The 24,974-nt window shown below is 56.4% G+C and overlaps 2 protein-coding genes and 1 non-coding gene across 8 annotated transcripts; 1 reads left to right on the top strand and 2 right to left on the bottom strand.

Annotated features, from left to right (window-relative positions):
- The first annotated feature begins 3,313 nt into the window (after positions 1-3,313).
- Positions 3,314-12,277, top strand: STX1A (syntaxin 1A). Of its 3 annotated transcripts, XM_040456136.1 has the most exons (9): positions 3,314-3,490; positions 3,861-3,960; positions 6,667-6,741; positions 7,463-7,536; positions 7,636-7,744; positions 7,852-7,925; positions 8,693-8,830; positions 10,477-10,587; positions 10,839-12,277. In XM_040456136.1, the coding sequence occupies exons 1-9, from the start codon at positions 3,329-3,331 to the stop codon at positions 10,914-10,916; spliced, it is 921 nt and encodes a 306-aa protein (XP_040312070.1). In that variant the 5' UTR covers positions 3,314-3,328; the 3' UTR covers positions 10,917-12,277. The 3 variants fall into 3 exon arrangements, with proteins under 3 accessions (XP_040312070.1, XP_040312071.1, XP_040312069.1); XM_040456137.1 differs by lacking the exon at positions 10,839-12,277 and having other exon boundaries at positions 10,412-10,584; XM_040456135.1 differs by lacking the exons at positions 10,477-10,587; positions 10,839-12,277 and adding an exon at positions 8,985-9,404.
- A 719-nt stretch (positions 12,278-12,996) lies between these two features.
- Positions 12,997-24,942, bottom strand: BUD23 (BUD23 rRNA methyltransferase and ribosome maturation factor). Of its 4 annotated transcripts, none has more exons than XM_040456138.1 (12): positions 24,821-24,939; positions 24,686-24,723; positions 23,279-23,374; positions 23,104-23,186; positions 22,909-23,005; positions 20,218-20,314; positions 18,829-18,879; positions 18,075-18,160; positions 17,835-17,880; positions 17,609-17,667; positions 13,409-13,498; positions 12,997-13,251 (listed from the first exon to the last, which is right to left on the bottom strand). In XM_040456138.1, the coding sequence occupies exons 1-12, from the start codon at positions 24,866-24,868 to the stop codon at positions 13,197-13,199; spliced, it is 846 nt and encodes a 281-aa protein (XP_040312072.1). In that variant the 5' UTR covers positions 24,869-24,939; the 3' UTR covers positions 12,997-13,196. The 4 variants fall into 4 exon arrangements, with proteins under 4 accessions (XP_040312072.1, XP_040312073.1, XP_040312074.1 ...); XM_040456139.1 differs by lacking the exon at positions 12,997-13,251 and adding an exon at positions 14,119-14,228 and having other exon boundaries at positions 24,821-24,942; XM_040456140.1 differs by lacking the exons at positions 12,997-13,251; positions 13,409-13,498 and adding exons at positions 13,505-14,030; positions 14,119-14,228 and having other exon boundaries at positions 24,821-24,942.
- LOC121017862 (small Cajal body-specific RNA 20) lies at positions 13,944-14,074 on the bottom strand. The gene has a single exon (XR_005784931.1).
- Positions 24,943-24,974: the final 32 nt, after the last annotated feature.

Genomic DNA, 24,974 nt, shown 5'->3' with positions numbered 1-24,974 from the left:
GAGTTCGAGCCCCGCGTCGGGCTCTGGGCTGGTGGCTCAGAGCCTGACGCGGGGCTCGAACTCACGGACCGCGAGATCGTGACCTGGCTGAAGTCGGACGCTTAACCGACTGCGCCACCCAGGCGCCCCATTTTTTTTTTTTTTTTTTTTACCAACAGGTTCTTTATGGCCTAGGGCCAAACTGTACAGGAAAGGGACAATTGGGGCAGCCCAAGATGGGCAGAGCTGCCCAGGAAAGGTAGTAAGCTCACCATCACAGGAGGTGTGCAAGCTGAGTCTGGAAGCTGAGGCCAAGGTGATTTTTCAGGTCCCTCAGGGCCTGAGAGTCTGTGGTTGTGGTTCCAGTAGAGAAGGGAATAGTGCAGGGGGAAGCAGAGGAACAAGATAGTGACTCTGGGGAGCTGGGGAAGGCTTCTGGAAGGAGGCAGCATCCAAGGATGAGGGGAATGAATGCCAGCTTCATGGAATCGGCATTCCAGGCAGAGGGAATTGCATGGGGAAAGGGAAGACAGTTGGGTGGGTCATCGAAGCAGGGAAATGGTTATATGTGGGGCGTGCTGGGTCCAGTTTTAGGCCGCAGCAGTGAGGTGATGAAGGGTGGTGGGCGAAAAGTCCCGAGAGGAAGAAGTGCTGAGACTTGGTAAGGAAGGGGTCCCCATGGAGAATCCCCTCAGGGTTTTGCTCGGAGCCACCGCTGGTGTGACCAAGGCTGTGAAGTCAGGCCCTAAAGCCTCCAAGCAGCTTTGGGGCTAATCTGCACGCCACCTTCAGGACAGACCCCAACCTGGGGGCCCCCACCAGGCCCTGGCCCCAGGTATCCCCTTCCTCAGCTCTGCCCTCATTGACACAGGGCCTGGAGGAGAGCGCGGGCATCTTTCCTGCCAACCCTGTGCTGGAGAAACTACCTGAGGCCAGGCTGCTTCAGTCTTCTGGGGAGGCTGTGGAGGGAGCAGGTCAAAGCTCCTGGATGCATGGAGAAGATACATCCTCATTTTACAGATGAGGGCAAGCTGAGGCCCGGGGAGAGCCATCAGCCCAGATCCCAGGGGTCTCTGGCAGCGACTCTCATCCTTGGAAACTCTGATGCCCTTGTCTTTGGCCCCCGCCAGTCATTACTCTTTCTGGGAGGGGAGCTGGAAAATTCTCCTCAGTCCTTTCCTGTCCACCCTTGTCCCTCTCTAGACACCAAAAAGACAGGGCAGGGTGCTGAATGGCAGGCACTCCTAGGGCCACCTCCCAAGCTGGCAGCCTGCCCTGAAGGGGGACCTGGGCTCCTCCAGACTGCACTCTGCCTCAGTTTCCCTAGGGAGTGCTCTTCCAGCTTAGCTCCCGGGCCTGGCAAGGCCCAAAAGTGTAGAAATGGCTCCTAGATTTTCTTTGTCGATAGGTGGGCTCGGTTGGGGGGGGGGGGGCCCACCGGGTAGCAGCCACAGACACTTGTGGGAGCGAGGATTTATTTTAGCTGCTGGGGGAGGAGGTGTGATCTCTTGATGAGAGGGGCCTGTCAGAGCCGCCTCCAGGAAGCTCCCAACCAACCCCGTCTCCTGGTTGGTCCCACTCCGGTGGGGCAGTAGGACCCCGAGAGCCCCAGGGGCACAGCCCTTTACAGAACATGCTGTGCTTTGCCACCCTTTCTCTGCCCTCTGTCCCTGCGGCCAGGCATCGCTGTCCCCACTGCAAACAGGAGCAGACAGACCCAGAGGGTAGGTCCCTCAGTCAGCCCCTGCTGGGTGCAGAACCTGGGTCCCTCCCCAGCAGGCTAGCTGGGCCCAGCCCTCTGGGTCCCTCAGCTTTACCGACCGTCGACCTCCACCTGCCCCTATCCTTGGCTCTGACCCTGATGTAAGAGAGATTGAGGTGAACGCCAGTGCTGAGCCGGCTCATGCCTGCCCTGTGGGGTGCTAAGATATGAGATGTGACCAAGCCTGAGATCCCCAGTCCAGGGCGAGGCCGGTCCTGCCCTGGGTATCCTGGCTTTGGCTGTGGAGGCGGACTTGCCCTTGCCAACAGAGTGGGCTGCCCCTGGCGACTGCAGGTGCCTAAGGCGGACAGTAATGAGCACGGCCAGTGCACTGGGAAGTCAGAGGTGTAATTACCCCGCCCCCCAGGGTGGGGGGCTTTTATACAGCTGCTCTCAGGGTGGTGGGGTGCGGCTGCACCTGTAGCTGGGGCCTAGGGCAGCCCCTGAGCCAAGTGACATGACTGGTCTTGCCAGGCCCACCTCTGAGCCTGGAGGGAAAGAGGATCGAGGTCTGATGTCAAGAATGACAAGAAGAGGGGCGCCTGGGTGGCGCAGTCGGTTAAGCGTCCGACTTCAGCCAGGTCACGATCTCGCGGTCCGTGAGTTCGAGCCCCGCGTCGGGCTCTGGGCTGATGGCTCGGAGCCTGGAGCCTGTTTCCGATTCTGTGTCTCCCTCTCTCTCTGCCCCTCCCCCGTTCATGCTCTGTCTCTCTCTGCCCCCAAAAATAAAATAAAAAACGTTGAAAAAAAAAATTTTTTGAAAAAAAAAAAAAAAAAAGAATGACAAGAAGAGGGGCGCCTGGGTGGCTCAGTCGGTTAAGCATCTAACTTCAGCTCAGGTCACGGTCTCACAGTTCATGGGTTCGAGCTCCGTGCCAGTCTCTCTGCTATCAGTGTGGAGCCCACTTTGGACCCTCTATCTCCCTTTCCCTCTGTCCCTCCTCTGCTGGCACTCTCCCTCTCTCTCAAAAATAAATAAACATTAAAAAAAATTTTTTTTTTAATTAAAAGGAAAAAAAGAATGACAAGGAGAGAACAGCGTTCACAGAGCCCCATGCAGGCAGTGTCTCTCAGGCCTGCCTGAGGGGCTGTGGGATGGCCTCTTTCTGAGTCATCCTACCTTTTTAGAGGCAGGTGTTGTTGGCACATGGGCCTCCCCTTCCCGGGTGCCCCTAAGAAAGGGAACTTGGGAACTTTGGGCCCCATCTTAATTAAAACCTTCAGGCCCAGAAAGGAGAGAAGAATGGCTTCCAGGCAGCCTGTCTCAGGCCAGGTCTGTGAGTTGGGGCCACTGGCCAGGGGACCCAGCCTTCCCAGCTGTGCCCTAGGGTGAGGGGCATACTGGGAGGACCCCAGTCCTGTGGGGAAGGGGCAGGCAGCTGGGTAAAGGAAGGAATCCCTGGTCTAGAGGTGGAGACCCGGTCCGGTCACCAACTCGACAGGCCAGGCCTCTCTCCTTATGCTGGGTCCCCCGGGGTCCTCCAGGTCCTCACTGTGGCCGGGAGCCGAGGGCACAGCCGGACCTCGTCCCTGCCAAGATGACGGAGGGCAGTGGTCAGGGCCCTGGAGCTGAGCTGCTGAGTATAGATGCGGGGCAGTTTGTGGCCCCAGGTCCAGCGGGCCCCAGTGGGCCCACCACAGGTCCGCTCATGTGTCCACACCCCTGTGCAGGCCAAGGACAGCGATGATGATGACGATGTCACTGTCACCGTGGACCGAGATGGCTTCATGGATGAGTTCTTTGAACAGGTGGGAGCCAGCACACCCCACCTCCTTGGGCAGACCTCCAAGGCAGAGCTCGGGGCGGGAGGGGCCCACATCCGTCCTCTGAGTCAGGCCCAGGGCCCTTACACCAAATAACAGAGCCATTCTGAGGGAGAATAGACTGAAGCTCAGAGGGGAGCAGAGTTTAGGACTGGACTCGCCCACTCCTCCCCATCCCGTTCTAGAAGGATAGTTGGAGTCCCTGCCCCCACTGCCCCCCTCCCCCCCTGCCCCGCCTCCCGAAGCCTGGTCCAGCCTCTCCCTGAACCTGACTGCCAGCCCCAGTCTGGGCCAGCCCCGGGCCCACGAGCCCCCTCCCTGGATCTCCCCCTGCCTTCCTGGCCCTGGTGCGCAGGTGGAGGAGATCCGTGGCTTCATTGACAAGATCTCGGAGAACGTGGAGGAGGTGAAGCGGAAGCACAGTGCCATCCTGGCCTCCCCCAACCCTGACGAGAGTGAGTGTGGAGGACTGAGGGGCGGGTTTGGGGCCTCCAGGAAGGCGCTGCTGCCCAGGAGGGGCTCCTGGAACCCCAGCACCTTCACCGTTGGTCGGCAGAGGGGTACCTTGGCGTGGCCGGGACGGGGAGGGCCCCTGTGGAAAGCTTCGGGAAACACAGTTGGCCCAGGTGTGGGGCGGGGTTCAGCGCCCGGGTCCCACGCGGACTTGTGCGGAGTGGGGCGGCCATCCTGGGGCCTGGGTGGCATCGGGCGCCAGCCCCACCCTCTCCAGGTAAGCTGGGTAGGTGGGTGCTGCCCAGCTCCAAAGGAAGCCTCCCCGCCCAGCCCCTCCCCTTCCCGAGCCTCCCGGGGGAGCAGATGGCAGTGCCGAGGCTCAGCGCCGTGGGAGGGCAAGCCGGCCGAGCGGGAGGAGCTTCCGGAAAGAGCTGGCAGCCACTGGTACCCCGGGGCTGGGCATTATCAGGATTCCAGGAAGTCACCTTTCTCCCTCTGCACAAGGAGCCTCTGTGTGTCTGCATTCCGCTCTGTCCCCAGACAGGTCCTCCTGACCCTGCCGTCACAGTTGCTGGGGAGGTGCTGATCGCTGCACTGCCCTGTGTGGGGCTGGCGGCATGCGGGCCCCAGATTCCTTCCCCTCGGCCCCAGGGAGTCCGCGACAGGGCTGGGGTCCCAGCCCGCGACCTGGACAGTTGACTGTGCATATATGCACACAGCTTCTGTCTGCTCATCTCCTCCCTCACCTCTCCAGCCCTTTTGGGAGGCACCAGCCCACGGGGCCCCAAGAATGCAAAGGGGAGGCTCCCATCCCTGGGTGGGCCAGGCGAAGTGCTCAGGGCTGGGTTTCTGTGTCCTCGACGGCAGTGCGTCTCCATCCATAGGCCCTCAGCCCTGGTTCCACTGGTGTCCTCAAGCGCCCAGAAGACATCTCTCCACAGCCCCAAAGAGTGCTTGAACGTGAGACCAGTGCCAGGCCCTTGGGAAGCAAAATGAGTCCGCTGGGAGCCAGGAGACTGTGCTGGGAATGGGTGGGAAGGAGAGAGGGGTCACCCGGGGCAGGGCACACATTCGGTGTGGCCGTCATGCATTGGCCCTCTCCCCAGCAGTTTGTCCGGGAAGGCAGCTGTGACATGGTGGGTTTTAGTGCGCATGTGTGTCTGAGTCCGTGTGTGCCCCCGTGTGGGCCCCTCCTGATGAGAGAGGGGGCTGCCTGTGAGAACAGAGTACTTGAAAGAGCTGGGGCATTGGCCTGTCACCCGCTAGAAGACGGGGAGAGTGTGGGGCAACGGAGATGCCAGTCCGTTTCTCTTGGCTCCCCTGTGCCACCTTCCACACAAGGTCTCCCCGAGTCCTACAGTCGGTAGCAACCCGCTAGGAATTGCCACCGTGAGCTGAGCAGTCAGGACCAGCCAGCGGTCACTGATGTGGGCTCACGGGCCATTCCTCATGGGGAGGGGACTCCTTCTAGGGCAAAGGGCGCCGTTAACAAGGAGTGACTGGGAAAGATGGCAGTGAGCGGGGGGCTTGCCCAGGCCGAGGCTTGCTCGGTCTCCCCTGGGCGCGGCCATCCGGGCCGGGCTATTTTGGGTCTGAGCAAAAGCGGCTGAGACGTCAGAGCAGCTGGTAACTAAGTTTCCTTTGTTTGAACGATCGAGGCGCCCTCCTCCGCTCCTCGAAGCCCCCCACCTCATGATCCACTTGGTAGGCACCCCCCCATCAACCGCTCGCTATAAGCCCCTCCCAACCCCTTACAGGAGAGGCCCCAGCCCCAGAGGAAAACAGACGGTGGATAAGAAGGCTCGGCCAGGAGCTCAGTCCTGGTTTCTCCAGGAAGTAGAGCCCGGGGGTCGCCCTGAGGCTGGGGCGCTGTCCGGAGCCGTTGCTGCATCACCCCACGGGAGAGCAGCCCCCTGGCCTCCCTTGGCCAGCCAGCCCTTCGCTGGGGGTTGAGCAAGCTGAGTACCCCTATGGCCTCTACCAGCTTTAGAGAGATGGTTCCAGTTGGAACAAGGGCCCGAGAAACACTAGGTCACGGCCTTCCCCCAACTTCCCCCTCTTAGGCCCAGCCACCTGCTGCTTCACGGCCAACTGTGGGCCGAGGCCCACCTCTTTGAGGCGCTTCTCCGCCAGCTCCCATCCAGGCCAGGTGCCTCACGCCCCCGTCTACCCGCCCGGCTCAGCACCTGGGAAGGGGGGACTCTAGCAGAACAAGGTCTACCCCACCCAAGCTGCTTGCTTCGGCCTCTCTGGCCCCTGGCTCTGTCACCCCCTTGGCTGGATGCTTCCCCCCTGCGCCAGAGCTACCAGGTAGCGCTAGGTGAGCCCGCTCCCCCCACCTTCGACTCAGGCAGGCATCAAGTAAATGTCCCCCAGCGCCAACTCCAGCATTGCCAGCTGCTCCACAATTATTTCTGCCTTAAATTTAGACCCATCTGTTATCTGCAGGGGGTGGGAGAGCCAGCAAAGGAGGAAGGGAGGCTCCTCGGAAGGCAGCACAGAGGGAGCTAGGCGATAGCTGGTGTGGCCCCCGCCCAGGATCGGAGGGGCAGGCAGAGCCTTAGCCGGGGGAAGGGGGAAGACCCAGGACCCAGGCTCTGCCCAGAGCGCCCCCCCCCCCCCGGGCCCCCTGGGCCAGAGGCTGCGCCTGAACGGCAGGCAGCAGGGGAACCCCAGGTGTCTACCCTGTACCCCTTCTGCCTCCCCAGAAACGAAGGAGGAACTGGAGGAGCTCATGTCTGACATCAAGAAGACAGCAAACAAAGTTCGCTCCAAGTTAAAGAGTGAGTCTGGGCTCCGGGCCTTGCCTGGGAGGTGGAGGGGCCCTCTGGACCCGCTTCCTGTGTGTAGCCGTGGGGGTTCGCTAACTCTGAAGGGTACATTGGGTCTTGCTTTCCTTTATGAGGGTGCCATCATGCGCCCATTCCCTCAATTGCTGCCTGGCAAGGCTTGTTTGTGCCAGGCTCTGGGCTGGGCCTGGGGACGCAGGGGCCTGAGGCTTCACTGAGGGAGTGCTCCCCTCTGAGCATTGTGCCCCACTGCAGCTAAAGAGGGTTCAGGGAGTGGCCAGCGCCACAGATGTACCCACCCCACAAATGGACAGGACTGGGGGCCGTGTGCTCTGCAGGTTGTGGCCACCAGGCCCTCCCCACTCTGGGCATGGCCCCTTGTTGGGTGCACAGGAGGCAGGGTGGGCCTGAGCCACCAGGCCTAGCGCATAGTGGGCATTCACACCCATAGCGTGGCGTGCACTTGAGGCCTCACAAATGGGCTGCATGTATGCACACACCGAAGTGTGCATCATGCGAATGGGCCCTTTTTACCCCCCAACCCCATCAGTCCCGCGCTCCCTCCTCCTCTGCTTCCCATGTGACCCCACTTACAGACCACAGGAGATCCTCTCTAGGGGAGGAGGTCCTGAGCCAGATCCTGGGCATGTGGGTCAGGGGGATGGGCAGTGGCGAGGGAGACAGGCTATGGCTCAGCAGCCATTCGTTCCCCCAGGCATTGAGCAGAGCATCGAGCAGGAGGAAGGCCTCAACCGCTCATCCGCAGACCTGAGGATCCGAAAGACACAGGTGCGGCAGGCAGGCCTCAGGGTGGGCAGGCGGGCGCTTGAGGCTCTGGTGTTGGGTGGGGCCGGGCCTGACACCTGCACCCCCACCTCGGATCCCCAGCACTCCACGCTGTCCCGCAAGTTCGTGGAGGTCATGTCCGAGTACAACGCCACGCAGTCCGACTACCGCGAGCGCTGCAAGGGCCGCATCCAGAGGCAGCTGGAGATCAGTGAGCTGGCGGGGCGGGGCCGGGGCTTGGGGGCGGGGCCGGTGCCGGGGCCAGGGCCGCCGCCCATCTGCGTGGTGTGCAGGACTCCGTGTGACCCCTCCTCGCAGCTGGCCGGACCACGACCAGTGAGGAGCTGGAGGACATGCTGGAGAGCGGAAACCCGGCCATCTTTGCCTCCGGGGTGAGTGGGCACCACACCCCTCCCACCGGGCCCCCAGGTGTGCTGGGACAGGGCAGTATTTGGACACAGCCACCTTTTGAGCCTCAGAGAAGGCGGAGTCCCAGAGAGAAAAAGGGACCAGGCTGAGGCCACATAAATGTTAGTGGCGGAGGTAGAATTAAGACCCACGTCTCCCGGGTCCTCCCAGTTAGGTCCACTTCCGTGCTTCTCCTGTCCATTTGCCAGCTAGGGGTGCCTTCCACTATCCTCTGGGCCTTTTTCCTTTCCTGGGGAACACGGTGCCCTTGGCCGTCTCTCCATTCAGGTGAAGCTTGAGCAGGGGGGCTTTCTGAAGGAGGTGGCCCACGGGGTGGAAGGCGGCTTGGGGACGTGGGTTCCAGGAGGAGAGAAGGGAGAGGCAGTTACCCTCTCTGGGAGGCAGAACAGAAGGAGAGGGGAAGAGAGAAAAGCAGTTCAAGGCCTGGGTCCTTGGGACAGTCAACTTGGGCTGTACAAGACTGGTGACAAGAACTACCACTTAGTTACCGTGTGGCAGGCACAGGCAGGGAGTGTTATTAGCCCCGTATTAAGGAGGAGAAATCCATCTCAGAGAAGTCAGGTAACAGCTAGTAAGAACCAAGCAGGAAGTGGGAGAATGCTGTGGCTGAGGAGGGAGCCACTGCCCATCCCAGCTGCCTTTGCCCTTGGCCTGCTGTCCTGGCCCCGGTCCCCATCCCTGCCCCCTTCAGCAGGCCCCTGGGTCCCAGCCCACTGCTCCCACCCCCTAGATCATCATGGACTCCAGCATCTCAAAGCAGGCTCTGAGCGAGATTGAGACGCGGCACAGTGAGATCATCAAGCTGGAGAACAGCATCCGTGAGCTGCACGACATGTTCATGGACATGGCCATGCTTGTGGAGAGCCAGGTGAGTACCAAGGGCCCCACTGCCCTCCGCCCCCCAGCCCACAGCAGCACCCAGGGCTGCACTAACCCCGACCCTTTCTGCCTGACACGCTGCCCTGCCCGGGAGGGACCGAGTCTCCAGGTAACTAACCGCCTGCTGTTGAAACTGCCTCCAGGGCCGTGCCCACCTAAAGGACCCTGTCCTCTGCATGGCTCTGCTACCGGGACCCAGCGCTGCATGGCTCTGCTTGGCCCTCCAGGACCCCAGGCCCTGCATGGCCCTCTACCCAGCCTTGTCCCATCATATTCATCAGCTGTTTGTCACATGGGCACAGCGGACGCCCACTTTTCAAGGAACTGGAAGTATAGCAGTGACCAGGACAGCTGAGGGCCTGCTTCCCGGAGCTAATGTCTGTTGGGTGAAAGGGCAGCATAAGTATATGACAGATGGAATGTTCTCCAGTTGTGCCAGGTGCTCAGATGTTAGGAGGCAGTGTGAATGAGCGGTGATTCTCCAACTTGAAAGTGCCCGAGAATCACTTGGAGGGCTTGTAAGTTTCCTGGTTCCTGTTCCCAGAGATTGGTAGGTCAAGGTGGGAGCCTGTAAGTTTGCTTTTTTTTTCAAGTTAATTTTGAGAGGGAAAGAGAGAATCTCGAGCAGGCTCCATGCTGTCGGCACAGAGCCCGACATGGGGCTCGATCTCACTGGGAGATCGTGACCCGAGCCGAAATCAAGGGTCGGCCGCTCTAACAACTGAGCCACCCAGGTGCCCCGGAATTTGCATTTCTAACAGTTTCAAGGGCGATGCCGATGCTGCCAGTCTGAGGGCCACGCGTGGGGTAACGGTAATAGAGTCCCTGAGGTGGCCACTTTGAGCTCTGAAGACTTCCCGGGGTCACAGTGAAGAGCTGGCCCAGGCAGAGGGACCAGCAGCAGAACTGTCCTGAGACTGGCAAGAGCCGGGCTCTCGGAGGAGGAGGCCGTGCAGTTGGAGCTCAGGGGCGGCAGGGAGGAGGCAGAAGGTGGTGCTGGACGCCTGGATTCTCTTCTAGATGGAGGGTCTTCAGTGTGGGCGTGGTGTGGGCAGAGTTAGGAAGCAGGGAGGCCACGAGGAGGCTGCTGCCACCGGTGGCTGAGAGACCGTAGCTGTATGGACGCCAGTGGGAGCAGCAGACTCGGAGAGAGCAGTCGTGTGTCACAAAGCTGCTGCTGGGGGTCTCAGGCAGCGCTGTGGTCTCCAGGGGGCTGCGTGGGACCGGATTACGGGGCCCAGAAGGGCTATAGGAGGGGGCAAGGAGTCTTGAATGTTGAGGACTGAAGACAGAGCTGGATAGAACCACTGTGCCTGCGGAGGACGGAGTGGGACACCGTCCAGACCGCCTGCTCCCGTCCCGGCCTCCCTCTGCCGCGCTCCAGGCCCCAGCTCGGCACCCTCTGCATGGCCCCCATGCCCTTGGCTGAGACCGCATGGCCAGTTCCCTCCCCCAGGATGACTGCTCTGCAGGGAGAGGAGGGTGCTGCCCCGGGGTGCCTGGCCTGAGGGGCACAGGTGAGAGGCTGTACCCCATCCTCACACCCCCACTTTCCTTTCTCTGACTTCAGGGTGCCGCCCCAAAGTCCTGCCCTGAGGGGGGCCCTGCTGGAGCGTGAGTGCCCTGGCCCTGCAGGGGGAGATGATTGACAGGATTGAGTACAACGTGGAACATTCGGTGGACTACGTGGAGAGAGCGGTGTCTGACACCAAGAAGGCCGTCAAGTACCAGAGCAAAGCACGCCGGGTCAGTAGCCTCCCCGCCCCCTCCCATGAGGGCCCCGGGACCACCATAGATCCTTGCCCACTCTGCCTTGACCGCTTGCCCCCACCTCGGAGCTGAGCAGAGCCCCCATCCTGAGGCCTTCAGCTCTTGGTGTCACCGCCTCTGGGCTGCACCTTCCCCAGCCCTCATCGCCACCCCCCTCAGAGCTCTGACCCAAGCCCTTGGCCTCCCTCCCCCGTCTGAGGCTGCTCCTTTGTGCCTCTCCGGTGCAGAAGAAGATCATGATCATCATCTGCTGCGTGGTCCTGGGCATCGTCATCGCCTCCACCTTCGGAGGCATCTTCGGATAGAAACCACCCCACCCGCCACCCCGCTCGGGATGGTCTGCCCTCAGGAGGCCCCTTGGCTGCTGCTGCCTTCTGGCTCGGAGCCCCTTCCTCCCCGCCCCGTACTGCTCCTTTCTCTGCCGCAGGGCCCTCCGTCCCCACCCCGAGCCGTCGTGTGCATGATCTCTGTGACCGTGTGTGTGTCTGTATGGGGAGCCAGCGAGGAGCCGGGCTGGGAAACAGCCAGTGGGGTGGGGCAGGTCAGCAAGGCACAGACTCAGGCCCTGGCCCAGGCCGCCTCACCCTTCCCAGGTAGTGCCACCCAGGGTAGCCATATTCCCCCCTCCCCCTTCCCCTGCCTTCACGAATTCCACTCCAGCCTGGGGTCTGCCCTCTCCTGGGACCGAGGCTCGCTCTGGACCCCAACCTTGCCTCCTCCTGACTGGCCCATCTGCCCTGACCTCTGTCCTCTCCAGCTGTCCCCCTAAGCCGAGCCCCCTGAGGGGTGGGGACCAGCTGGCCACATGGTGCTGCTTTTCAGGTTAGGGGAGGAGTGGCCCTGAGAGACAGCCCAGCTCTGAGCCTCTAACAGCTGATCACTGCCAGGGAGGCTCAGGGTGCTGTGGCCAGGTGGCTTCTGGCTGTGTCGAGACCAGGCTCCCTCCCCTGCCTAGGGGCAGAGTCCAGAGGGTCTTGGCTGCCTCATCCTCCCTTCCCGCAATCCTGCAACCCCAGGAGCGACCCCTTTGGGCTGTGCCTGACCCCAGGTAACACTCCACAAGAGACTGTCCGATGCCTGGTTTCCAGCCACCCTTCTGGCCAGGGAGGCAGATCGGGCCCGTCAGTTCTCTGCCATAAGCCGAAGCCTGCACCCTGGGCCAGCCACTCTCCCCGGCAGGCCTCAGCCAGGTCCTCAAGCCATTGTGTTGCATGTTTGGGACAGTGGTTCCTGCTCTCTCGTGCTCTGGGAAGTCAGGTGTCCCTTCAGGCCTGCAATCGCGTCCTGCCCTTGCTGTTCCCCAGTGATGTGCCACGTGGGTGTCTGCTGTCTAGGATGCAGTATTCAGCAGCCAGCCAGGGAGGAGTACCTCCCTCCTCCCCATCTCGGGGCTTCTCAAGTCAGAAACGTGCCCCCACCCAAGCCCCCCTCTTCCTCGTTGACAGGCAGGGAGTGTGCATGCGAGTGCATGCAGTAGGGGATGGGGCCGCATCCGTGCCCCGCCTTCCCTCAGCTCTGCTCCTGCCCAGTGACTGTGACCACTGTCCGTACTGCCTTCTTTAACAGCAACTTCCCTTCCTCCACCCCTTCACCAAAGGTCTTGGTACAACCAGCTGCCCCTTTTGTGAAATTTTTATGTAGAATAAACATTTGTATCTGTACCGTGTCTCTGCCCTAGGTTTCTTACTGTCATGAGGTCACAGCCTTAGAACTTGGGGGTAAATGTGCCCAGCACTAACTGGAAGAAGGGGTTCAGAGGCAGAGGATCCCGCCTCCCACCTCGGCCTTCAACCTCCAGATCCTCTGGCCCCGCCACCCCAGTCTGAACGTTTCTACTCCTGCTTAAAGCCTGATGCCCCGCCCCTTCCGTGCTGAGGGCTCAAATCTACCCCTCCTTCCGCTTTCCCAGTAGCCACAAATGAGACCTAGATCCCCACTTGCTTAGCCTGCTGCTACAGTCCCCCTCTCCCCCGCACCCCAGGGCAGGCTTGCCTGCTCTCCTGACCACTAGTAATCGGACAGGAGACACACCCAAAGGCAACCAAGTGCGGGCCAATCAGCAGTTGGTGTAGCTCAGGGCCAAAGGTCAGCCCAGGCCCTGGCTGGATGCCGCCTTCAGACTGGGGGACAACCAGAGGCTGGGCGGTGGCCTCAGAACAGTGGGTCCCCCGGATACTTTGACCCCACCCATTTTTCCCAAATTTGCCTAGTGCTGGAATAAACAGACCAAAATTCGATCTACCTGTGTTCCTTGTAGGTTAAAATAGGGTGCTTTTCATACACTCAACAAATTCTTCGAGCCTCTTTTGGATCAGGGGAATCAAGTACTTGGAGAAACTCGAGATTTGTTCAGGATCCCAGAGCTAGAAAATGCCAGAGCCACAGTTCCACAGAAAGTGGTTTATTGCTTTTAGAACAAAATAAGATGCTTTTAGAACTTTTGTTAGTAAAGAAAAACGGTTAGAACTTGAAAACATTTCTAAAACAATGTTTTGTCAGCGGATGCAAGTAGGCACTTCGACAGAGAAAACTGCCCGCTTGCAACTGTGCAGACCCAAGCTGCCCGGTTACGTGGAGCGAACGGCTTAGAAGCGGGGCTTGCGCTTGCGGCCGGTGTACTGGGTGTCGGGTCTGACCTCCCTGTGGCAAGGAGACAAGGGGGCGGTCTCAGAAAAAAGAACAAAGGACCTACCTCAGGGACGCTTTCAAGTGTAGCTTTCAAGTGCAGGCGATCCCTTGGTGGCCACAGACCACGCCCTCCCCCCATCCCCAGCCTGTCCCCAGCCCAGGTACTCACTTGCCCTGCCGCCTGCGGCGCTCCTTCTTCTCTAGCACCCACTCACGGCTCTTCCTCACCACCCCGCGCCTTGCCATCCTGCGCTGGATCCTATGCGGGAAACGGGTGGAACCCACGTGGCACTCAAGCTAGTCCACGCAGGAAAAAATAGTGGTCCTCCCCGAGGCAGGCGGCCTCCGATGCCCCTGCCACAGAAGTCCCTGCTTCTGGACACCTCTCCTCCCCCAGTGAGATCCCCTGGGGCCAAAGCAGTTGTCTGGTAGAAGAGCGGGAGGTGAGAGGCCCCACTCCCTCACGGGCATCTTTGTGGCAGTGACCACCTGTTTAGGTGTGTTCCCTTGTTAGGTGCTGCCTGTCAGGCAGGCAGGGGGCCGAGCTACTTTTAGGGCAACATGGGCCGGGGTCAGCCCTTGAGAGCCTGGCACTGCCAAGGACAGCCAGAGGCCCGATGCCCAGTGCTGCCGACTTCGGACCCTAGTCCGGCTGCGGGGTCGGCGTGCCTGGCATAGACCAAGTGGGGGTTCCCAGCAACGACAGATGTCTGAGGCAGGAAAACAAGGCTGTCAGCTCACGGCAGCCGCGACAAGGATCCTCAAGCACTGATGTTGGCCTCCAGCCCTGGCTGAGGAGAAAAGGGACCCCTCACAGCCCCATGGGAGAGAGGCCCTGGGAACAGGGAGAAACCTTTTGTCCCTAAACCACATCCCCACCTGGCAGCTGGGCTCAAACGATTTCCACCATAATTCCTGCCACGGAGGGCCGCTCGCCATTTGAGTAACAACCATTTCCTGAGCACCTGAGCGCCGGACCCATGGATGTCCTACGGCAGATATGAACCAGGCTTGCCCTTGAAGAGCCCACGACTGGGCCAGGGCAGGGACCAGCCACACCAGGCAAAGCGAGTGCAGAGACCCAGCAGCTACTGAGGGAATGACACGGAAAGGAAAAGCAGAGTCTGCGAAAACCAAGAAGGCTGCTGAGGTAAGCGGGCATTTCTGCAGGCCGAAGGTGGGGTGGCAGCAAGACCAGAAGAACCACGCAAGGGTGCGGCACTGAAAGGACCGAGGGAGAGTTAGGGAACAAGAGTCCCGTGTGCCAGGCGAGAGAAGGGGAGGGGTCCAAGTGAGATCCTGAGGGTCCAAAGCACAAGTTCCCTCCTTGCATGAGGGCCAGTGCAGGCCGGATTCCAGCACAGACCATGTTTGCAGCTACTTCTCATCTGTTCTGACCGAAGAATAAAAGTCAGAATCATTAAAAACGAAAAAAAACCCAGGGGTTCGGTCAGTTGAGCATCTGACTTGATTTTGGTTCAAGTCATGATCTCGTGGTTCGTGGGATCAAGCTCCGTGTCAGGCTCTGAACTCAGCATGAATCCTGCTTAAGAATCTCTCTCTCCCCTCTGCCCCTCTCCCCTGCTCACACGCTCTCTCCCTTCCTCTAAAATAGAAAGGTAAGGGCGCCTGGGTGGCTCAGTCGCTTCAGTGTCTGACTTCAGCTCAGGGCATCATCTTGCGGTTTGTGAGTTTGAGCCCCACATTAGGCTGGCTGCTGTCAGTGCAGAGCCTACTTTGGATCCTTTGTCCCCCTCTCTCTGTGCCCCTCCACTGTTCATGCTTTCTCTCAAAACTGAGTAAAAACACATGAAAAAATTTTAAAAAGAAAAAAATCTCAGAATCTCACTTGGCTGGGCCAGTTCACGGAGGTGTGAATACAGGCAAGGAGTGTGCTCTCCCTTCAGTAAGCAGTGGGCGGCCAATGAGGTTTCACAACAAAGAAGTGAGACAATGTGATCTAGACACTTCAGCACATACAGGCAGTGGTGCATGAAAGAAACATTAAGAATGCCCACAACCAGGGGGCAGGAGTCTGAGGCACCAAGTGCAAAGCAGGAGGCAGCTGCCAACAGGGGGCTGGAAGTACAGGACTAATGATCAAGGGTCTGTAAGGAAGGACAAGCTGGGTGGCAAGCTGGGAGCCATAGAAGTAATGATGGGAAAGAGTCATGGGGGCAGATAAGAGCAGCAGGGGGGGGGCAGTGAGCGAGGACCCCAGACCAGAGGTGCCAAGAAGGAAGTTGGGCAGTAGTGGCAAATGCCACAGGTGGACTGAGTCATCAGAGAGAGTCAGAGAGACTGACAAGAATGATTAGACAAAAGGACAAGAACACGAGAAAGCCAGATCATCCTCCCAAAGAACCACAGCCCCCTGCCCCCCCACCCCCCAAGCCGAGGACCCACAGAGCGAGTGCCCACAGAGCCAGGGAGACAGGCCCGTGCCGGGCACTGTGCCAGGTCTGCCCACACACACGCGTTCTGCTCCTCCACACGCTGCCCGGGTGCTGGCATTATCCCCTCGCTGAACAGCCGAGAAATGGACGCTTACCTAAGCTTACAGTTAGCACATGTCGTCTGTAGACCCCAGTGTGAGGACAAGAAGGATTCTATGGTGGGTGGAGGGGGCTGAACCACGTGCACATCCTCTGTGAGGTGGGAGAGGGCGCCACTCGCTGGGAGCAAGTGGTGGGCGCCTTAGAGCAGAAAACATCTAGGAGAGCCCCCCCACCCCGCCCCTCCCACCGGCCCGCAAATCCCCACGGGGAACACGGGCTGAGGAAGCTAACAGAGATGACCGTGGGGAGGTCAGGGGGCTCCGCTCTGTAGTGGACACAAGGAACACACTTGTGATCTTCACCACCCGTGGCCTTCCTGACCTATTCTCTGCGCATTTTTCCCCTTAAACGTCTTAAAAGTCTTCAGGCTTCTCACTCACATCAACCAGAACTAAGAAATAACCTCCTTCACTGCCTTACCATCAATTATCCAGTCAGCAAACACCGGAAACCTTTCACTAACAATAAGACCCTACTCTGGGATCAGGGACACACCACCAGAGCCCAAGTCCTCCTTCTGGCTGGGGAGCCAGCAAGCAAACAAACAAACACACAGGATTCAGAACAGTGAAAGGTGGTAAGGAAAATAAAGGGTAAGGAGAACTCACCAAGGATACTGGAACAGATAAATGGCAACGTGTGATTTCCCGTTCTCAAAAATTAAAGGAAAAAGAAAGAATTCACCTTGCTGCTGTGCAGAAAATCAGTTCAAAGAGGCAAAGTGGAAGGAGGCCAGTGCCGCAACTTCCACACTCCAGGCAAGGTCGGTGGGGGTTCAGACCAGGGGAGGGGACTGGCTGTCACCCGGACAGACACAGAGGACTGGCCAGATGTGAGGTAAGAAAGACAAGAATGACTGTGTGGGGAAGGACAGAGGAAGGCAGTCTTGGTGTGAAAAACAAGAGCTGGGTTTTGTTCCCAATACTTGTGGGAAGCCTAGGTATGGATACTTAGGAGGCAGTTAGGAAAATGGAGGGGAGGTTGAGACCATAGGCATAAACCCAAAGCAACAAACCTGGAGTTGGTGATTAAGGCAGCAGAGAGAGAAAGGGTCCGGGCTGGGCCCCAGAGTGCTCGGAGAAAGAACAGCCAGCAAGCTGAGGACAAAACCAGGATGGCAGGCAGGAGGCCGAACTGGGAAAAGCATCGAGGGAGTGGTTGGCTGTCGTCAGTGCCCGAGGAACAGGCAGGTTAAGAGAAGAGAGAAAGCGGACTGAGAAGCAGCCACAGATTTGGCAAGACAGAGGCTGGCGTGGCCTGGAGAAAAGCAATCCATGAGGAGACGGAGGTGGGAGCAGAGAGGAGTGAGAGAATGGTGTGGTGGAGCAAACCGGCACACGTGAGATGTGACCCAGAGGGAAGCCCATGCACGAGGGGGCGCAGCGGGGGGAGTTAAGGCGCTTAGGGAGAAGACAGAAGAAACAGGGTCTCTGCAAACTGAGGGAATGACCCAGGAGAGTAAACATGAGGACACAGGAGCAGGGAGGGAGAGCCAAGAGGAGACAGAGGCCAGGATGCAGGTGGCGGAGGCAGCCTCGGGGAGGGAGGAGACAACCCGGCAGTCCTGGCAATAGGGAAGGCAGAGAGAGGAATGAAAGATGGTTGCGTGGCTGTCCACAGACATCCAGAAGGGCCCCTGCTGCCCAGCCTGAGGCAGGAGCGGGCACAGGCCCACAGGGTTCCCCACTGTTACCACCCTGGTGTCACTGCCACACTTGAACCTAAGAGACCTGGTGCAAGCAGAGAGCCATGTAGGACGACCCCGGCAGAAGCAAGCCCCCGCACTCCAGGCAGGGGTGACAACTGCTTACCTCTCACTCGTGAACGCAGACTCCGTGGCCTCCTCTTCATCAGTAGTTTCGGTCAGGGCCTGCGGGGACCAGCGTGCTCTTAGATCAACCTGGAGATCTCTCAACCCACCTGCCCCAACCCAGAAGGTCAGGCCACCCAGGCCTGAGTCCTTCCAACAGGTACCAGGCCCAGCCCCACAAGAAGGGAATCTAAAGGACACAAGCCTGCAAACTCTGGATCCCTCACCTTTGGCAGAAAGGTCGAAGGCCCAGAAAACAAACAGAGGTAGAACCTGAAACCAGAAAAGTACAGAGTGAGGGCTGGGCTCATAAAGCCACGCACAGTTACAAGTCTCCACACTCCTTCCCAGGAACAGGTGCAGAATGTGTAAGCCCCGGTGACCCAGCCGAGCACTCCTCTGGCCCACTCATCACCCCAACACCCTCTCCGCTCAACGCGGACAATACACTAGCCCCCAGCACTCACTTCTTTGCCTTGGCGCTGTTGGGGAAATCCACCACCACGCCACCAGTGAAGCCAGCCTTGGTGGCCTGGATCGTGATCAGCTCCAACTGAGAAGAAAACGGCAGCGAGTCAGGCAGGGAGACTGGGGGAGCAGACAGCTTCCGCTCCACTCCTTTCGAGAAGTCGGTCTGCCCCCCAGGGTGGACCCTACCCAGGAGAGCTGAAGGTCTTCATCAAACTTCCCAATTCTGAGTCCCCAAAAGGCGTATACACAGGAAAGTGCAGGCTGGAACAGCAACTGCCCTGGTTCTCGCTTTTCTAGCCCAGGGACCCGTCTCCCTGCTCCCATCTCAGGAATGAAAGGCCACCATTCAGGAAACAAACTCCTTCAAGTTAGGGGCCGGGGACAGCTCACCACTGGTCTATCAGGGTCTGCACCTATATCTCCTCATCTATGGCGTGACCCGCCACAGAAAAGACAGCTGTTGCCATCCTATCAAATCCTCCCCCCACTGCCATTCATTTGGTTACAGAAATCAGACACATCCTCATAATTGTAATACCACAGATCGGCCGAGAGAACACACAGGTCCTATCCTACCCCGCAGAAACCTCTCCCTCAGGTACTCACTCCCTACTTTTCCCACCAGTCAGCAACAATTTCCTTGTTTCATCACCTCCCAACAGCAAGAGGGCAGGTGAGGGAGGCACAGGACAGCTTACCTGTTCTGGGTCTCTCCCCCTCCCCTGCACCTCCAGTAGCCAAGGCGCTCACCTGCTCAGAGTTCTCAGGATACAGCTGCAGGACAGCCCGGGCTCCACGGACCTATAAGCAACAGAAACATCACTCTCCTACAAACATACCATGGGCTCGGGGCCCAACACTTCTCTCTTCCTCGTTCACTAAATATCTGAAATCCCACCGTGCACGTGACCCTGTTCTCAGGGCTGGGGATGTAGCCGTGAACAAAGAGAGCGCCTGAACTCTTGAAGGCCCGTTGCAGTGAGAAAGGCAGCTAATACATGGTGGTGACTTAGTGCCAAGAAGAAAACCAAATCAGGACAAAGGAATGGTAAGTGACAGGAGACTATTGGGTTTACTTTTGGCTCAAGGAAGGTCTCTCTCTGAGGAACACTTGGGCAGAATCCTGACTGTAACAGGGAGCTGGCTGAACATAGAAGGGAAAACCATTTCCACAGAAAGGCAAACACAAAGGCCGTTAGAACCTCAGATTAACCCCAGTGTGTGTGTGTGCAACAGAAACCACATAACACACAAGGACAGCCAGCCATCCACAAGAAACAACCCATTCTAGGAAAACCAGGGATGAAGCGAGGTGATTAAGAAGAACCCAGATATACCTGGCCTGTTCCAAAAAGGAAAAGAACTCATTTTTAGGACTTAAAATCTCAAACTATCAATTGATCCTATTAAACAACTGAAATCAACACCATCAGTTACAAAAATAAAAAGCTATTGAAGGCTCTGTCTGTGATAAATAACCCTCCTGCACCCCATCTGAGCATCAGCAGTAGGGGAGAGGGAGGGTGGGAGTCACAGGATGTAAGCACTCTGCATGCGCTGGACATGAGGTCTCTGTCCTCACTCCGTGGAGTCCGTGCCCCCACACCAACTTCCGATTAAAATTTAGTGCAGCCTGGGGCGCCTGGGTGGCGCAGTCGGTTAAGCGTCCGACTTCAGCCAGGTCACGATCTCGCAGTCCGTGAAGTTCGAGCCCCGCGTCAGGCTCTGGGCTGATGGCTCAGAGCCTGGAGCCTGTTTCCGATTCTGTGTCTCCCTCTCTCTCTGCCCCTCCCCCGTTCATGCTCTGTCTCTCTCTGTCCCAAAAATAAATAAACGTTGAAAAAAAAACAAAATTAAAAAATAAAATAAAAAAATAAAAAAAATTAAAAAAAAAAAATTTAGTGCAGCCAGACACAGGAACTGTGATCAGTCTCAGACACCACCATCTTCTGCCATTTCATTAGGGAGTGTCAGACCACCAAGCTCTCTCTTTAGGCCAAGACAGGAGAACCATGATAAGGTCCTGCCACCCCATGCAGTACCATTTGAATGCCTTTCCCCTGGGAAACTTCCTACTCCGTTACTGCCTGTAGAAGGGAGAAGCGGCCAGCCCAGATTGGGAGACGATCTCATACTCACCAGCACAGAGTAAAGAGAAGAAAAAAAGCAGTATAGGCGCTTGGCAGGGATGTCAGACTTCTTATTTGCATTACAGAGCCACTGGACAGCAGAAATGCTGAGAAAGGAAAGGACCCCAGTCAGGACAAGTACCAACATGCACTGCTCTCTCCAGCCTCTTCAAGACTCTAACACCACACACAATCCTTGAGCCCCAGGTGAAACCCTCCTGCCTATAACTCTCTTTCTGGGCCTGTGCAGATCCACTCCAGGTCACCATTCTAGAATACCGGATGGAGGAAAGTAGAGAGAAGGTTGGCATCAGCTTCCTTGTAGCCAATCTAAACCAGTATTTTCTCAACCTTGTTTCTCCATGCATCTCAAATTTAAAATTACTCAGTGTGTCAAGGCTCTCTGCCACCTACCCCTTCATTCCCTTCCTCTAATCAAGGGAAAACCCCTTTATAGTATGTACACAAAGGCACTCATTCACTTATTCTCCTCTTCAATCGGTTCCTTCAACTGTACCTGTGTCTTCACCATCCCCAGATTTAAAACCCTCAAGCAACTATTATGTACTCCACTCGGGTGCTTCCCCCTTCACTGCTGTGTACACACATGAATGGAAGCCCAAACCCCACTTGTCTGTCCAACTGCCTCTCCCAGGTTTTACCTTCCTCTACCACTCTCCTGGTCAGCACTCATCACCACCTCCAGGTTGCTTCAACAACCTAACTAATCTCTCCTTTCTTTTCCTTTTTTTTTTAATTTGAAGGAGTGGGGGAGCACATGCAAGCTAGCAGGGGAATAGGGGCAGAGAGAGCAACAGAGAGAGAGAGAGAGAGAGAGAATGAATCTTAAGTAGGCTCAATGCTCAGCACAGAGCCCGACACGGGGGTTAGCCCCACAACCATGGTATCACGACCTAAGCCGAAACCAAGAGTCGGCCCCTCAACCAACCAAGCCACCCAGATGCCCCTCTCCTCTCCTCTCAATAATCTTCCCAAAATACAGCTCTGATCTGGTTACTCCCTAGCTTCCCATCAATTACTGAATAAAGCTCAAACTTCTCAGCATGGAATTTAAAAAGCTCTCATTCTTGAGGTGCCTGGGTGGCTCAGTAGGTTAAGTGTCCAACTCTTGAGATCGGCCCGAGTAGGGCTCTGTGCTGACAGCTTGGAGGAGCCTACGTGGGATTCTCTCTCTCCCTCTGTCCCTCCTTTCCTTGCATGCACCTGCATGCATGCTCTCTCTCTCAATAAACAAACTTAAAAAAACACCTCTGGTCTTTCCCACAATCTATCAGGTTCCTTTCCCTGGGCACTTCTGTGCCTTTGTTCACACTGTTCCTTCCCTCAGAGCCCCATCCCCAGTCCCAGGACTATCCAAGTTCCTCTGAGCCTTCAAGGCACAACCCAGCCCCTCCTCCTCCTCAAGGCTTCCCTGTGCTCTCTAGCTTTTCACCGCTCTGGTGGGTCCCACAACTCTGGTCACAGCCCACACTCAACTTCATGTTTAGCTGTATGGCCCATGTCTTATAGCACCTGACACACCACGAAGAGTTAAAAATTAAAAGAAAGGGGGGTGCCTGGGTGGCTCAGTCAGTTGAGCATCCGACTTCGGCTCGGGTCATGATCTCACGGTTCGTGGATTCGAGCCCCGCATCGGGCTCTGTGCTGACAGCTCAGAGCCTGGAGCCTGTTTCGGATTCTGTGTCTCCCTCTCTTTCTGCCCCTCCCCCACTTGCACTCTGTCTGTCTCAAAAATAAATAAACATTAAAAAAAATTTTTTTTAAATTAAAAGAAAGGACTGTGTTGTATTTCCACAAACCTCGCAGCACCTTGTACCATGTCTCACATATAACAAATGGTAAAAAAAAAAAAAAAAAATAAGTTTGCCATACTCTCTCTCCTCTCAAAAACAAATAAAAAGTGACTACTTACTCCTAAAACATACAGACCGTATCACCGGCCTTTGGTTTGCTGCAGCTTAGAACAATCTCACTCAACCGTTACTAAAAAGCAATTGCTTTCCTTGAAATGATTTCCCCCACTCTTGTTCCCAGATGTAAACTAATCCCTTACCCTAGAAGAAAATCTTCAAATCTACATTTTTACTGCTGACCCAGATCCGTAATGCTCAACCCACAATCACAGGATTAAAGCTGACTTCTTCCCCTATCCCCTACCCTCCACCCCATCAACAAAGAGAACAGAGAATACACCAAATAATCAACAATTTACCACAGGACACAAAGAACAACTTCATGTTTCTAACAGTCACTTCAATGTTCTAAGATCTGTTATCGAAGTACTACGTAAAGGCTCAAAACTTAACCCAGACAAAGTCCAAAAAGGACTAAGCCACTGAAGAAACTGGCAAATCCCGGACCACTCTCCATTACAGTTAGTCAAAAAGAAGGAAACAAGATGGCTGCTGGGGCCCACAAGATGGCTCCTAGAGGTGTAAGAACCCACCTCTCCACCACCCTCCAACAAAGCACAGAGAATCTATAATCTATACCAGTGGTACCTGAACCTGGCAGCGCAAGATGATCAAAGGAGTAGACAGTTTCAAAATACAAAAAATGCGTAATTGGGGACACTGCTCTAACCAGGGATGTGTATTTCTAAGTCTCCTGTGTAACTCTGCACAACCAGTTTAGGAAGCACTGACCTGCAGGACTAAAAGCAGGAACTGAAGACTCTTACCTGATACAACCATCAAAGGTGCCTGGTTTGAAGGGAATGCCCTGGCCCATGTCCCCCAGAAGCAAGTCTCCCTCAGTGTCTCGGTCCAAGGCCGCATCTACATTGGACGATAATACGTCAGGAAAACAGACGACGCGTAGCTGCTCCGTACTCATGAAGCGTAGTCTGCTCCAATGCTAAGTAGCACATACTTACCCAGCATGGCAGGGCTGATGTCGATGCCCACCCAATAGTGCCCCTCATCCGAGAGATAATCTCCACTCAGCCCAGAACCACATCTGGAAGACACAATAAAAACAGGAACTCAACAGTGTGAGCAGGAAAGACACTCCTCCACCTGGACAAGCTGAACTAGGCCCCAGGATCTCACCCAATATCCAACAGGTAACAGGGCTGACCCTCGGGCAGACAAAGGAGCTCCAATGCGCGCCCAGCCATCTTGGTCTGGACATCAATCATCCGTGAGCTGGGAAGGCAGAAAACACAAGTGATAAAGGAGTTCTGGGCTAAAACATTGCTCAGAGCAAAAGAAGAGAAAGAGAACAAGGCACAATCACCCTGAGGTACCGTCCCAGTCACCATACCCAACTACACCTATTTAAGAGCGACCCCCAAAGTCCATGTAATACAGCAACAAGTTATTTTGCGACACAAATTACAACTTTGCCAGCTGCAAAACTGATGTGAAGGGAATAAATCGCTTAGCTAATGACTAACTATTGCCTATTTTCGACTCCATGTGGTTCTGATATGTTTATTACTTAAAAACACGTTTTCTGGAAAAATTACCCACCATAGTTACTCTCCTGTATAAAGCTCAACAAGGTACAACAAAAATCCATAGCAGTTGCTACCCGTGAGAAATATAATGCAAGCCACGTGGGACTCTCTTAGTGCCATGATTAAAATGAAATACTAAAATTAACTGTAATAGTTTACCCAACCCAATAATCCTGGTAATATATCTTAACCCGATATGCTCCAAAGAGCATTTCAACACATCATCATTCAGTAGGTAAAATGTTAACATTTTCTTCACAGTAAGTCATTCCGACCAAACATTACTTCAAGAGAATACTGCCTCTTAACAAAACGGATCTTTGGTGTTCTCTGCCTTTCCCAAGATCAAGAGGAAGAATCGCACTGAATTCTGCAGCTGGGAAAAAAGCTTATGTTGCTACATAACGACAACGGGATCAGAGATTTCTGCTGGCCTTGGTCTTGGACTCTAATTTGAATGGAAAAGTGGAGAACAGTTATCTCTAGAGTAGTGGTATCAGAGAGAGCAGGCTTGGAAGTCCCTGTTCTAGCCTTCACCTGTTAAATGACTCTATGGTTAACACAAGTTAACTCCCCCCCCTGAAATTCAGATTCTACACCACTTGTCATAAGACATTAATGATAATGCAAATAGGGGCACACAGCATTCTGGGAATACTAATTCCTCCCCCTCAACAGCACTGACCCCCCTACACGTATCCACCGCCCCTGCCGATTTTACCGCATGCTTCAAACAAGCTGTCACATGAAACTTTGAGAACCCCCTAGAGAAAGTACGCATGATTCACCTCCATTTTAATGCTAAGTTCACCGAGGCCCAGAGGGTTCCGAGATTCACTCAAAAGTTGACTTTCCCACCGTAAAAAATAGGATCAATCCGGATCCCTTCCTTCCCCAACACCCCAAACTCTTGCGTGCTTTCCAAGTAGCGCCAGCTATCAGGGTAACTTGCCGGCCCCCGAACCCCGACGCCGCGCAACATCTAGGCTCCCCTTACTTGCGCACGTATTTCCGGGCTTCATTCTTGTCATAAAACTGCGGGAAAGAAAAAGAGAAGAGTAGTATAGAAGGAATCAAGACGCGAGGGCCTTAAACGGAGGCGAGAAGGACGCGCGCGAGCCGCAAGCCTCACCAGCTCCGGGGGCCCGCCGTGCTCCGGTCTCTTCCCACGAAACGCCATCCTCACGCCTCAGCCGCGAGACTCACTCTAGTGTTCCGGGAACCCGCCTTTTATGTCTTCGGCCCCGCTCCCGCCCAAAAATACGCATGCTCCACCTTTCTCCCCG

This window comes from Herpailurus yagouaroundi, unplaced genomic scaffold (assembly GCF_014898765.1).
Source record: "Herpailurus yagouaroundi ecotype Mexico unplaced genomic scaffold, PumYag 216, whole genome shotgun sequence".
Classification (NCBI taxonomy): domain Eukaryota; kingdom Metazoa; phylum Chordata; class Mammalia; order Carnivora; family Felidae; genus Herpailurus; species Herpailurus yagouaroundi.
Note: the sequence above shows the minus strand (reverse complement) of the source record. Positions and strands in the feature narration are given on the sequence as shown.

What these genes read in the sequence shown, in the direction of transcription:
- STX1A (XM_040456135.1), top strand. Translation starts at nt 3,329, where the DNA reads ATGCGGGGCAGTTTGTGGCCCCAGGTCCAGCGGGCCCCAGTGGGCCCA. An exon ending in TGAGGATCCGAAAGACACAG is followed by an intron (nt 7,537 to 7,635) that starts GTGCGGCAGGCA and finishes TCGGATCCCCAG; the next exon opens with CACTCCACGCTGTCCCGCAA. An exon ending in CCAGAGGCAGCTGGAGATCA is followed by an intron (nt 7,745 to 7,851) that starts GTGAGCTGGCGG and finishes CCCTCCTCGCAG; the next exon opens with CTGGCCGGACCACGACCAGT.
- BUD23 (XM_040456138.1), bottom strand. Translation starts at nt 24,868, where the DNA reads ATGGCGTTTCGTGGGAAGAGACCGGAGCACGGCGGGCCCCCGGAGCTG. An exon ending in CTTCGACCTTTCTGCCAAAG is followed by an intron (nt 17,668 to 17,834) that starts GTGAGGGATCCA and finishes TGGTCCCCGCAG; the next exon opens with GCCCTGACCGAAACTACTGA. An exon ending in CGCCGCAGGCGGCAGGGCAA is followed by an intron (nt 13,252 to 13,408) that starts GTGAGTACCTGG and finishes TCCTTGCCACAG; the next exon opens with GGAGGTCAGACCCGACACCC.